The 12,615-nt window shown below is 47.1% G+C and overlaps 1 protein-coding gene across 6 annotated transcripts in view; it reads left to right on the top strand.

The window, feature by feature from the left end:
• Window positions 1-12,615, top strand: part of LOC132818867 (mucolipin-2-like) — a 116,022-nt gene that overhangs the window by 40,844 nt on the left and 62,563 nt on the right. For 4 of the 6 annotated variants that reach the window (XM_060830021.1, XM_060830020.1, XM_060830016.1 and 1 more), the window contains exons 2-3: window positions 4,213-4,328; window positions 7,296-7,512. In XM_060830021.1, the coding sequence (XP_060686004.1) occupies window positions 7,309-7,512 (204 nt within the window). In that variant the 5' untranslated portion in view covers window positions 4,213-4,328; window positions 7,296-7,308. Of the gene's footprint in view, window positions 1-3,988; window positions 4,329-7,021; window positions 7,095-7,295; window positions 7,513-12,615 lie in introns of those variants that run through there. The other 2 variants (XM_060830017.1, XM_060830018.1) reach the window with 2 other exon arrangements.

The following is a 12,615-nucleotide window of genomic DNA, read 5'->3' as shown; positions in this document are numbered from 1 at the left end:
CAAACACAAGCAGACTCGCTCACAAACACTGACCCACTCACACAGTTTCACTCACACATACACAGGCAGACTCACCCACAAGCACAAGCAGACTCACTCACAAACACAGACCCACTCACACATACACAAGCAGACTCACACAAACACAAGCAGATTCATACAAACACAAGCAGACTCACTCACAAACACAAGCAGACTCACTCAAACACAAGCAGCCTCACTCACACATACACTAGCAGACTCACTCACAAACACAAGCAGACTCACTCACAAACACACAAGCAGACTCACTCATCCACACAAGCAGACTCACTCATACAGGAGAAAGCGAGGTCTGCAGATGCTGGAGATCAGAGTTGACAATGCGTTGCTGGAAAAGCGCAGCAGGTTAGGCAGCATCCAAGGAGCAGGAGAATCGACGATTCGGGCATAAGCCCTTCATCCAGAATGAGGAAAGTGTGTCCAGCAGGCTAAGATAAAAGGTGGGGAGGAGAGTCTTGGGGGAGGGGCGTTGGAGATGTGATAGGTGGAAGAAGGTCATGGTGAGAGTGATAGGCCGGAGTGGGGTGGGGGCGGAGAGGTCAGGAAGAAGATTGCAGGTTAGGAAGGCGGTGATGAGTTCGAGGGATTTGACTGAGACAAGGTGGGGGGAGGGGAAATGAGGAAACTGGAGAAATCTGCATTCATCCCTTGTGGTTGGAGGGTTCATCGGTGGAAGATGAGGCGCTCTTCCTCCAACCGTCGTGTTGTTATGGTCTGGCGATGGAGGAGTCCAAGGACCTGCATGTTCTTGGTGGAGTGGGAGGGGGAGTTGAAGCGTTCAGCCACGGGGTGGTTGGGTTGGTTGGTCCGGGTGTCCCAGAGGTGTTCTCTGAAACGTTCCGCAAGTAGGCAGCCTGTCTCCCCAATATAGAAGAGGCCACATCGGGTGCAGCTGATGCAGTAAATGATGTGTGTGGAGGTGCAGGTGAATTTGTGGTGGAAATGAAAGGATCCCTTGGGGCCTTGGAGAGAAGTAAGGGAGGACGTGTGGGCGCAAGCTTTGCATTTCTTGCGGTTGCAGGGGAAGGTACCGGTTGGTGGGGGGTGTGGTGATGAGGGAGTCGCGGAGGGAGTGGTCTTTCTGGAACGCTGATAGGGGAGGGGAGGGAAATATATTCCTGGTGGTGGGGTCTGTTTGGAGGTGGCAGAAATGACAGCGGACGATACGCTGTATATGGAGGTTGGTGGGGTGGTAGGTTAGGACCAGTGGGGTTTCTGTCCTGGTGGCGGTTGGAGGGGCGGGGCTCAAGGGCGGAGGAGCAGGAAGTGGAGGAGATGCGGTGGAGGGCATTGTTGATCACATCTGGGGGGAAATTGCGGTCTTTGAAGAAGGAGGCCATCTGGGTTGTGCGGTGTTGGAACTGGTCCTCCTGGGAGCAGATGCGGCGGAGACGAAGGAACTGGGAAAATGGGAATGGCGTTTTTACAGGGGGCAGGGTGGGAGGAGGAGTAGTCTAGGTAGCTGTCGGAGTCAGTCGGTTTATAGTTAATGTCTGTGTTGATTTGGTCGCCAGAGATAGAAATGGAAAGGTCTAGGAAGGGGAGGGAGGAGTCTGAGACGGTCCAGGTGAATTTGAGGTCGGGATGGAAGGTGTTGGTAAAGTGGATGAACTGTTCAACCTCCTCGTGGGAGCACGAGGCAGCGCCGATACAGTCATCGATGTAGCGAAGGAAAAGGTGGGGGGTGGTGCCAGTGTAGTTGCGGAAGATGGACTGTTCCACATATCCTACGAAGAGGCAGGCATAGCTGGAGTCCATGCGGGTGCCCATGGATACTCCTTTGGTTTGGAGGAAGTGGGAGGATTGGAAAGAGAATTATTCAGGGTGAGGACCAGTTCAGTCAGTCGAAGGAGGGTGTCAGTGGAAGGGTACTGGTTGGTACAGCAGAAAAGGAAGAAGCGGAGGGCTTTGAGTCCTTCGTGATGGGGGATGGAGGTGTACAGGGACTGGATGTCCATGGTGAAGATAAGGCGTTGGGGACCGGGGAAGCGAAAATCATGGAGGAGGTGGAGGGGGTGGGTGGTGTCCCGAACGTAGGTGTGGAGTTCTTGGAGTAAGGGGGACAGAACTGTGTCGAGGTATGCGGAGATGAGTTCGGTGGGGCAGGAGCAGGCTGAGACAATGGGTCGGGGGGCAGTCAGGTTTGTGGATTTTGGGCAGTAGGTAGAAACGGGCGGTGCGGGGTTGTGGGACTATGAGGTTGGAGGCGGTGGGTGGGAGATCCCCTGAGGTGATGAGGTTATGGATGGTCTGGGAGGTGATGGTTTGGTGGCGGGAGGTGGGGTCATGATCAAGGGGGCAGTAGGAGGAGGTGTCTGCGAGCTGGTATTTAGCCTCAGCAGTGTAAAGGTCGGTGCGTCAAACTACTACTGCGCCTCCCTTGTCTGCCGGTTTGATGGTGAGGTTGGGATTGGAGCGGAGGGAGTGGAGGGCTGCACGTTCCGAGGGTGAGAGGTTGGAGTGGGTGAGAGGGGTGGACAGGTTGAGGCGGTTAATGTCGCGGCAGCATTTGGCTTGAATCTCCTGTTCCTTGGATACTGCCTGACCAGCTGCGCTTTTCCAGCAACACATTTTCAGCGACTCACACATACACACAAGCAGACTCACTCACTCACAAACACAGACTCACACAAACACACAGGCAGACTCACACAAACACAAGCAGACTCACTCACATACACACAAGCAGACTCACTCACATACACAGACACACTCACTCATACACAAGCAGACTCACACATAAACACAGACATCGCCAGACCATAGCAACACGACGGTTTTAGGAAGAGCGCCTCATCTTCCCCCTAGAACCCTCCAACCACAAGGGATGAACTCAGATTTCTCCAGTTTCCTCATTTCCCCTCCCCCCCACCTTGTCTCAGTCCCAACCCTCGAACTCAGCACCGCCCTCCTAACCTGCAATCTTCTTCCTGACCTCCCCACCCCAACTCCGGCCTGTCACCCACACCTTGACCTCCTTCCACCTATCGCATTTCCAACGCCCCTCCCCCAAGTCCCTCCTCCCTACCTTTTATCTTAGCCTGCTGGACACACTTTCCTCATTCCTGAAGAAGGGCTCATGCTCCTTGGATGCTGCCTGACCTGCTGCGCTTTTCCAGCAACACATTTTCAGCTCTGATCTCCAGCCTCTGCAGTGCTCACTTCCTCCTAGAAAATTATGATACAGACACTGACATATGGGGGAGAGAATGGCCTGGAAGTATTGTCAGGTAGGTAAAAACAATGACTGCAGATGCTGGAAACTAGATTTTGGATTAGTGGATTAGCAGCTGCTCCTTGGATGCTGCCTGAACTTTTGTGCTCTTTCAGCACCACTAATCCAAAAAAATGGAAGTATTATCACTAGAATGTTAATCCAGAAACTCAGCTGATGTTCTGGGGCCTGGCTTCAAATCCACAGATGGTGGAATTCAAATTCAATTTTTAAAAAGATCCGGAACTATGGGCTTCATGATGATGACCATGAATCCAATGTCAATTATTGGAAAATCCCATCTGGGTCACTAATGTCCTATAGGGAGGGAAACTGCCATCCTTACCTGGTCTGGTCTACATGTGACTCCAGACCCACAGCAATGGGGTTGACTCTTAGCTGCCCTCTGGGCAATTCGGCATGGGTAATAAATGCTGGCCCAGCCAGTTAGACCCACATCCCATAAATGAATAAAAATAAACACACATAGATACTGACACACACGGATACTCACCTACAGACAGAGAGTGACATTAAAAGGTGTTCTCAGGACCTGAGCAGGTATTGTACCAGGTATTGGAGGCTGGTTATTGACGCGGATGGATTCCACATTATTTTTGGAAGGTTCCCTGCAGAATTCAGCAGCTAGCCTGAGGGAAGGGAGGGACTGATTGCTATCAGCAAACACACAAGAGTGTCCTAGCTTAGCCACCGCCCAGTGTCGGGACCGGCTCCTCTGCTGTCCCGGGGGAAGGAGAGTGAGCTTATTCTCCGTCTTCTACCTTCCCTGAGAAACTGCATCCCCACCCCACCACCCCCCAGGGAGATGGAGCACCTTCACTCAGAACCGCTTTGATGTAACTCTGTGCAAGAGAGTAGAGTAATAACCCAGACCGCTCCCCGCACCGGGGTCAATATCCGCGTCCTGAACCGTGAGTCTCTCTCTCTCTCCACAGATGCTGCTAAGGTCCTTTCGCAGTATTTTCTGTTAGTTACAGTCTGGGTGACGATAACTCCCGGAACCCAGGCTGAAGAGCCACTTAAATGATACCAAACGACCCAGGGAGTACAGGTAAGTGAGCTCAGATCATTCTGCTTGTTGTTAAAGGATTAACTCTACTGTCCTTGGTACAGCTGTTACCTTGTCTCTACCCAACAGCTCCCCTTAAGATTTAATTTTTGTTTAGTTTGTGGATTTTGGGATTTCTTTGATAACATCTAGAGGGGAGTCAGGTGGATTGTTTGCAACGTCACAGGACTGGTAATCCAGAGGTTAAATCTCTGGGTATATGTTCCCAAATCCCAGCTGGGGAATTTAAATTCAGTGAATAAATAAGTGAATTAGTTTACCAACAAACAAAATGAAATACAAGTCAAATCTCAGTCATCAGGTCCCCTTTAGGGAAGGAAATCTGTCATCTTTACTTAATCTGGCTGCCATGTGACTCAGACCCACAGGAAATGTGGCTGCCCTCTGAAATGCCTGGAATCATTCAAGGTGAGTTAGAGAGGGACAATAAACATTGTCCTTATCAGTGATACTTGCATGACCACAAAGCCTGCAGTTGGCTCAGTTTCTCAGATACCTTGAGCATGGTATAGAACGTTAGCAGTCTTCAGGTCCAACCCCTGTATCAGCTTTGCTGGTTCTTGTATAGGCTTTGCCACGTGGAGAGAGAAGTTTTTTAATGAGTCGGGGTGGGTTGGTTAAATGGGAAGATCATGACCGATGTTGGATCTCTGCAGTCTTTTCCTGCACCATCCCAACATTAATTGATGGCAACAGAATCTAGAAACCTCTGTCTTAAACAACATTGAAAGACCAAGCCTGGGAAAAGCAATGTCTGAAATACAGGTTTTCCTTCACAAAGCAAAATTGTGGAGATGAAGCGAGTCACCATTTCCATGTGTATGTTGTGTTTGGAATATATAGAAATTACAAACATTGTAATTATAAGGGAGTCATAGAAAGTCATACAGCATAGAAACAGGCCCTTCAGCCCACCATGTCTCTGCTGACCACCCAGGATATGGGCCAGGAAGGCAGATGGGATTACTTTCAATGTGATTCTGTTCGGCTTGAAGTGGTTGGACCAAAACATCCGTTTCTGTTCTGTGTGATTGTAAATTAATCTCATTTTCCTGCACCTGGTCTATTGTCTGCTATGGCCTGATATTTTAAGTACTCATCCAGATGCTTGTTAATTTTTTAGTTCTGAATTATGTAGGAAAACAACCACTGAGTCTGTTCTGCCCTTGAATGAAGTAATGGCTGGAGTTTGTGTTTTAAAGGTATCTTGCTTACCTAGACTTTAGGGGTTAGGTTATGGGGAGAGTTTACACAAATTAGGCTGTTTTCTCTCAAATTTAGATGGTTAAAGGGTGATTTGATCAAAGTCTTTAAGACATTAATCGGAGAAAAAAGGGTAGATAAAGATGAACTATTCCCACTGGTTGGGGATTTTAGAATTGGGGCATAGTCTGACAATTAGGGCCAGAGTGTTCAGGAGAGATATTAGGAAGCACTTCCACACACACAGCGTGGGAGAGGTTTCGAATGCTATTCCACAAACAGCAATGGATGCTCGATCAATTGTCAATTTTAAATCTGAGAGAGACAGTTTTTATTAAGGAATGCTATTAAGAGATATGGGCAAGTCAGGTATAGAACATAGAAAATTACAGGGCAGTACAGGCCCTTTGGCCCTCGATGTTGCACCAATCCAAGCCCACCTAACCTACACTAGCCCGCTATCCACCATATGCCTATCTAATGCATGTTTAAATGCCCATAAAGAGGGAGAGTCCACCACTGTTACTGGCAGGGCATTCCATGAATATGGAGTTAGTCCACAGATCAGCCATGGTCTCATTGAATGGTGAACAGGCTTGAGGGGCTGAATGGCCTACTCTTCCTCCGATGTTCCTTTGCTTTGGAGGGGTGAATGTATTCCATTTCTCATCCCATTAGGGGATGACATAAAACTCCAAGAGAAACCATTAGGTAATGGTTTGGAGCTTTTGATGGAAAGCAGAAGTGAAAATCCACACTTGAGAGGGATCCTTATAAGGATCAGTCTTAATTCTGATGCAGGCTGTGCTTTTTGCAGTGATGTTTAGGAGATACAAGCTGATGAGTCATGACATCCTGTAGATTATTGCAGTCACCATTTTGCAATGTTCTAGAGAATAAAATCACGTGACCATTGAGAATGCTAGTCCTGGGCAGCACGGGAGGGAGTCATAAGTATTTCTTCCTTATTTTCAAACACTTTGAAACTGAGATGGGAGGAGTCTAGAGTAAGTGAACAGAGTGGACTGTTTCTGATTTTAACATTCTGGAAAAAGAAAGCCTTTGCACAAAAGGATGGTAGAAGAGTGGAAACCTCAACCACAAATAACCTGTGATAAAACATGTGATCGATAGACTCCTTCTGCATTGTACTACACAAGGCTAAGGAACCCAGGTGGGTTGGAGGGGTTTGGACTCAGGCAATCATGTCTAATCAGTGAGGGAAGTTTCTTTCACTTGTGAGCTGTAGGTGTTGCTGGCTAGGCCAATTTTTATTGCCCAGTGGGCAATAGTCAACCACATCACTGTGGGTTTGGAGCCATGTGTAGGCCGGGCCACATCAGGATGGCAGTTTCCTTCCCTAAAGGGCATGAGTGAATCAGATGGGGTTTTACTGGTCACCACTGGTCTTCTAATTCCAGGTTTTAATTGAATTCCAATTCCACCACGACAGGGTTCGAACCTAGGTTCCTGGAACATTACCTGGGATTCCGGATTAACAGTCCCGTGATGATACCACTAGGCCGTTGCCTCCACACTCGTTAGGTATGGGGTAAAGGCAGGAAAGTGGAGTTGAGAATTGTCAGACCGGTCATGATCTCATTGAATGGCAGTGCAGACTTGATGGGCTGATTGGCCTTCTGCTGCTCCAATGTCTTATGGTCTGTTTGGGTCAAGCTCAAAGGGTCGATTGGCCTTCTTTTGTTCCTGTGTTACTGTGAGCTAAAGAGTTAATGTTCTTCGCAGGAGACCATCAGGTATGTCAGCGAATAACTTCCACCTGAACCAAGCATCGGATCTGTTCACTCGATTCCCCGGGGTGGATGTGGCAGATGAAGAGAGCCAGCTGAGGGAGGATCTCAAATATTTCTTCATGAGCCCGTGTGAAAAGTACAGAGCCAGGCGGCAACTTCCTTGGAAGCTGTGCTTGCAGATTTTGAAAATTGTCATGGTGACGACACAGGTAACGAAAACTGTAGGTGACATAAATAACCAACCCCCAACTGGGTACAAAGTAGAAAGGAAGACCACTGCATTTCTGTAGCACCTCCCCTAACCTTGGGCTGTGCTGGAGAATGCTATACAATCAATGATGTAGTATAGGAAACAGAGCAGCTGCTTTATGCACAGCAAGATCCCACAAACTGGTGTATGCTAATAAGCAGTTTTCATGATCCTGGTTAGAACTTGCATTGTCTGGGGCACCCAAGATAATTCTCCTGATTTTCTTCCAAAGTGTTGCCAGGCAGTATTTTATGCACACTTAATACAACACTGTGGCACTCTTTCAGCTTAGACCATTTCACTGAGGTCCTAAGTATGACACTTAAATACAACAGTATGCTCTTTAAAGGTGAGCATGCTGTCATATGAACACCCATGATGTTGAGAAAACCAGATTTTTTTTTTGAGCTGAAGGGTTGTATGTTCAGTTTTGAAATAGTGTTGACTGTTTATCTATGGGAGTCACCTGCCTATTCGACTACTTCCCCTCCCCCTCCCCACCTTCAAGAGTCCCCTTTCCTCATCAATTTGGAACTCCTCCAAGTTGTATTTCAGATGCCTGGTTTTAGGAAGCAGTGTTGAGGGAGTGATTCTCACTGTTGGAAGTCACTGTTCTCATACGAAGTCCCCTCCTGAGTGGAATGAGTAGCAGGGAAGCAGTCCGTGTTCAAATGGAACAAGACTCAGACAGTACCCAAGCTTGGGCTAACAAATGGTGAATAATGTTTGCACCACATTTAAACCATTTCCAATGAGAGACAATCAAACCACTGCCCCTTGACATCCAATGATGTCACCATCTCTGGATTCTGTCATTATGAACAGCCTTGGGATTACCGTTAGCAGAAGCAGAGAAATAAAGTGGCTGCGAGAGCAGGTCAGAGGCTGGGAACTCCCCTCCTGACTTCCCCAAAGCCTGTCCACTATCTGTGAGGCACAAGTCAGGAGTGTGTTGGAATACTCATCATCTTGATTTGGGAACATATCACTGTTCCTTCAGTGTCACTGGGTCAATATCCTAGAATTCCAACCCCTCTCCCCCAAGGGCAATTTGGGTCTACCTACAGCACATGGACTGCAGCGGTTCAAGAAAGTAGTTCACCCCCACCTTCTCAAGGGGCAACTGTAGATGGGCAATAAATGCCAGTGATGCCAGTGGCTTGGAGGGGAACTTGCAGGGGCTGGTGTCCCCATATCTGTTGCCCTTGTCCTTATCGATGGAAGTGGTCGTGGCTTTGGAAGATGCTTTCTGAGGATCGTTGGTGAATTTCTGCTCTGCATCTTGTAGATAGTACACACAGCTGCTGAGTATTGGAGGTGGAGGGAGTTGATGCTTGTGGATGTGGTGTCAATTACGTAGACTGCTTTGTACTGGATGGTGTCAAGTTTCTTGAGTGTTGTTTGAGCTGCACTCATCCAGGCCAGTGAGGAATTAATAAAACCGGATGTGCTGGAGAAAGTCAGCAGGTCTGGTAGCATCTGTGGAGAGAGAAGCAGAGTTAATGTTTTGAGTCTGATATGACTTCTGCAGAATTGAAAGGAGTTGGAAAATGAGAATGTTTATTATTTTGACAGAGGCGAAAGAGGAGTGAGGGAATTAGATGACTTGGAGACCCAATGCCAAAGACAAAGAGGATGCCAATTTCTATTTTAATAAAAGTGGCATTGTTAGCAAGACTGGCATTTCTTGCCCCTCTCTAGTTACCCCTGGAGGCGGTGGTGATCACTTGCCATCTTGAGCAACTGAATTGAAGTGGTTTGATGGAACTGAGTCTTATTTTGCCCCTTCAGGGGGAAGTTATGGTGTTTTAATTTTTGATACAAAGGGAATTGGAGTGCAAGAGTGAGAAATGTTAACTCCAATTGTACAGGACAGTGGTGGGAGTGGGATTTGCCACCACTGCCCATTGGTGGTACCAGGCAAGGGGCACTACCATCAATCCTCCTTCATCATTTAACTCAGTTAACAAGGTGGCTTGTTGTATTAAAGCAACAGTTACAGTTCACATTTCTGCTCAGACATATTCACTGTGGACGATTGAGGTTGGACAGAAGATATCTGCTCCTTTTGTGTACTTGTGACTGAACTGTCGCCATCCAAAGATGTGGAGGTGCCAGTGTTGGACTGGGACAGACAAAGTCAGAGGCCACATAACACCAGGCTATAGTCCAACAGGTTTATTTGAAATCACAAGCTGAAGTGACACTTTGCCCGACAAAGGAGCATTGCTCCAAATGCATGTGATTTCAAATAAACCCGGTGGATTGTAGCCTGGTATCTTGTGGCCTCTGGCTTTGTCCATCCAAAGACTGTGCAACATTGTCAGATTGGCTGAGATTAGTTCAATATCAACTCTTTCACAGCCATTACCTTATCCAGTAGTGAGGGCTATGTAGCTGAGTGTGTACTGTTCTGATCTCCTTACCTTAACGAGGAGAATTTTCCTAATGGCATGGACTGCAGGTTCAGCAATAAGGGAAATGCCCTGAGGAGGGATTGTGTGGTCTGTATTTTCTGGAAGTTAGAAGAATGCGGGATAATGTAATTGAATCCCATAATTCTTAGAAGGGGTTGACAGGATGATCAGAGAGGACATTTTCACCAACTGGGGAATCAGGAGCATAGGGTCACTGTTTGAGAATAATCGAGACACCTAGGGAGGAAGTGAAGAGAAATTAGAGAAGGAGATGGCTTAATGATGTTATCACAAGACTGGTAATCCAGAGACCTAGGTAATGTTCTGGGGACCTAGGTTCAAATCCCGAGTGCAACTTAAATTTGATAAAAACAAAATCGAAACACCATGAAGCCATCACCAATTGTTGGGCAAATCTATTTGGTTCACTAATTTCCTTTAGGAAATTACCATCTTTACCCGGTCTGGCCTACACGTAACTCCAAGCCCACAGCAATGTGGTTGACTCTTCACTCAATAAATGCTGGTCCAGTCAGCGATGCCCACATCCCGTGAACGAATTTTAAAAAAAAAATTCCTCAGGAAGGTTGTGGATTTAGAATATTTGAGACAGAAGTTGACAGAGTACTGAGGGCAAAAGGGAAGCAAGGGATGTGGGAATAATGCCGATAGGTAGACCTGAGGTGGAAGGTGAATTGTGAACTTATTGGATGGCAGAACGGCCTTGAAGGGCCGAATGGCCTGTTTATTATGTTCTTTTGTTTCATTAAGGAGTGGACTGTGATGCTGTGGGATTGGAGTCGGGGCTAGTTCAGGCGAGGGTAGGACAGTAGACTTCGATCCTGAGACCAGCAGTTGACCAGCTTCCTCCTCTGCTGAAACACTGCTTCTCCTGGAAATGGGGTGTTTGGGCTGTGAGGGAGGGGGCCGATGTCCAGGCGGGTTTTATACCTTCTGCAAATCTGGGGGAAGGCGCTGTGGGGGAGGTGAGGAAGTGTTCGGACTGATGGAGGAGTGGACCAGTGCGTCACAGAGGGACTGATCCCTGCAGAAGGCTGACATTAGTGGGGAGGGGAAGATGCTGGAGGTGATGAAAAGAGTGGAGGATGATGCTTTGAATGCAGAGGCTAGTGGGGGTAGGGGTGAGGGTGCCCCAATGTCCTGGGAAGGAGGGGAAGGGATGAGAGCAGATTGGGGGTGTGTGGGTCAGAAGACTCTACCAATCTCATTGGGGGTGGGGTGGGGAGAAAGGAGGTCACGTTTGAGGCAGTCGTGTGGTGGAGAGCACTATTGGAATAGATTCACTCTGCTCCCCCTCTGTCTACACCATTAACCTGACCATTTGCCAGCCCCTTTCAATTCTGAATATGGGTCATACTGGCGAGAAACATTAATTCTGTTTCTCTCTCCACTGTTGCTGCCAGACATGCTGAGTTTATCCAGCATTCTCTGTTTGTTTCAGATTCCCTGCATCTGCAGGATATTGCCTTTATTTGAAAATGTCTGTTAAGTTTTCTCCATCAACCATTTGTCTCAGCCTTGTCCTCTCTCCCTGACCCTGTGTCTCTCTCTTTCTCTCTTAGTCTTTCACTTTCTGTTTCTCTCTGTCTGCCTGTCTCTCTCTCTCTCTGCACCCTCGTCCCTGTCCCTACCCTACTCACTCCCTCCACCATTCTCTTTTTCACTGCCACCTGATTCCTTCACCAACTCCGTAATCTGGAGATGACCTTTGACACATCACCGAAGCAACACAATGAAAAGATCGCTGAAACTGGGACTGAGCCCACTGAGAAAAACAGGCAGAAAGAACAATGCACAGATTACGCCGTTATCTTTCAGAGAGAATTTATAGGCCAAAAACCAACTGTTGTCACCTCACCCTGCTGTCAGAGCTTTCTATTTCTCTCAGCCTTGTGTGTAACTTAAATACATTTCTGTTATTTACCTCAACTGCCTGCTGTGGTTGTGAGTTCCATATTCCCCCCACTCTGAGTAAAGATAGTATTTTTCTGAATTCCTGTGGTTTTAACTTTATGGTAATTTGTTCCTCTTTCATCCAGAAATGGCAATACTTTGTCTAAAGTTACCCTTTAATATTAAAATCCATCTTGTGGCCAGCACCTATCTTTAGCCAATAACGTAAGTCTGTGCTATCTACTAACCTGTTTTTCAATTCTGATATGATAGGCATCAGCTACTGTTTCTGCCATTATGTTGACACATACAGACATTTCTTCTATAATGTGATGCTTGTATTCTTGTGCAACCCTGCATTATAGTAAAATTGTGCTTTAGAATCTGTGCTTAAAGTGTTGGCAATGTAATTGCCTTATAGCCACCACACGTTTTAAAAGTTTGCATTTTAGATACAGTGTCCCCAATTTGTCAATCACGGAACAGGAATTGGCATTAACAAAACGTGCGTTATAATAGAACGAACTGTATTATCAATTATAATAATAATAAGTTGTCTTAGTTTAAATTGAATTAGCATACAAAGAACAGCCATGCGATAGGATCACGGCTGGTTTGATTTATATTTTATTCATTCCCATGGGATGTGGGTGTTACTGGGCTGGGCCAACATTTATTGCCCGTTCCACATTGACCATAACCTTCATGTCCCTGCCTTGTAACCCTTGCTG

The sequence above is a fragment of the Hemiscyllium ocellatum genome, chromosome 9 (genome assembly GCF_020745735.1).
Source record: "Hemiscyllium ocellatum isolate sHemOce1 chromosome 9, sHemOce1.pat.X.cur, whole genome shotgun sequence".
Classification (NCBI taxonomy): Eukaryota; Metazoa; Chordata; class Chondrichthyes; order Orectolobiformes; family Hemiscylliidae; genus Hemiscyllium; species Hemiscyllium ocellatum.
The sequence above is the reverse complement of the archived record's forward strand: the minus strand, read 5'-3'. Positions and strand labels throughout refer to the sequence as shown.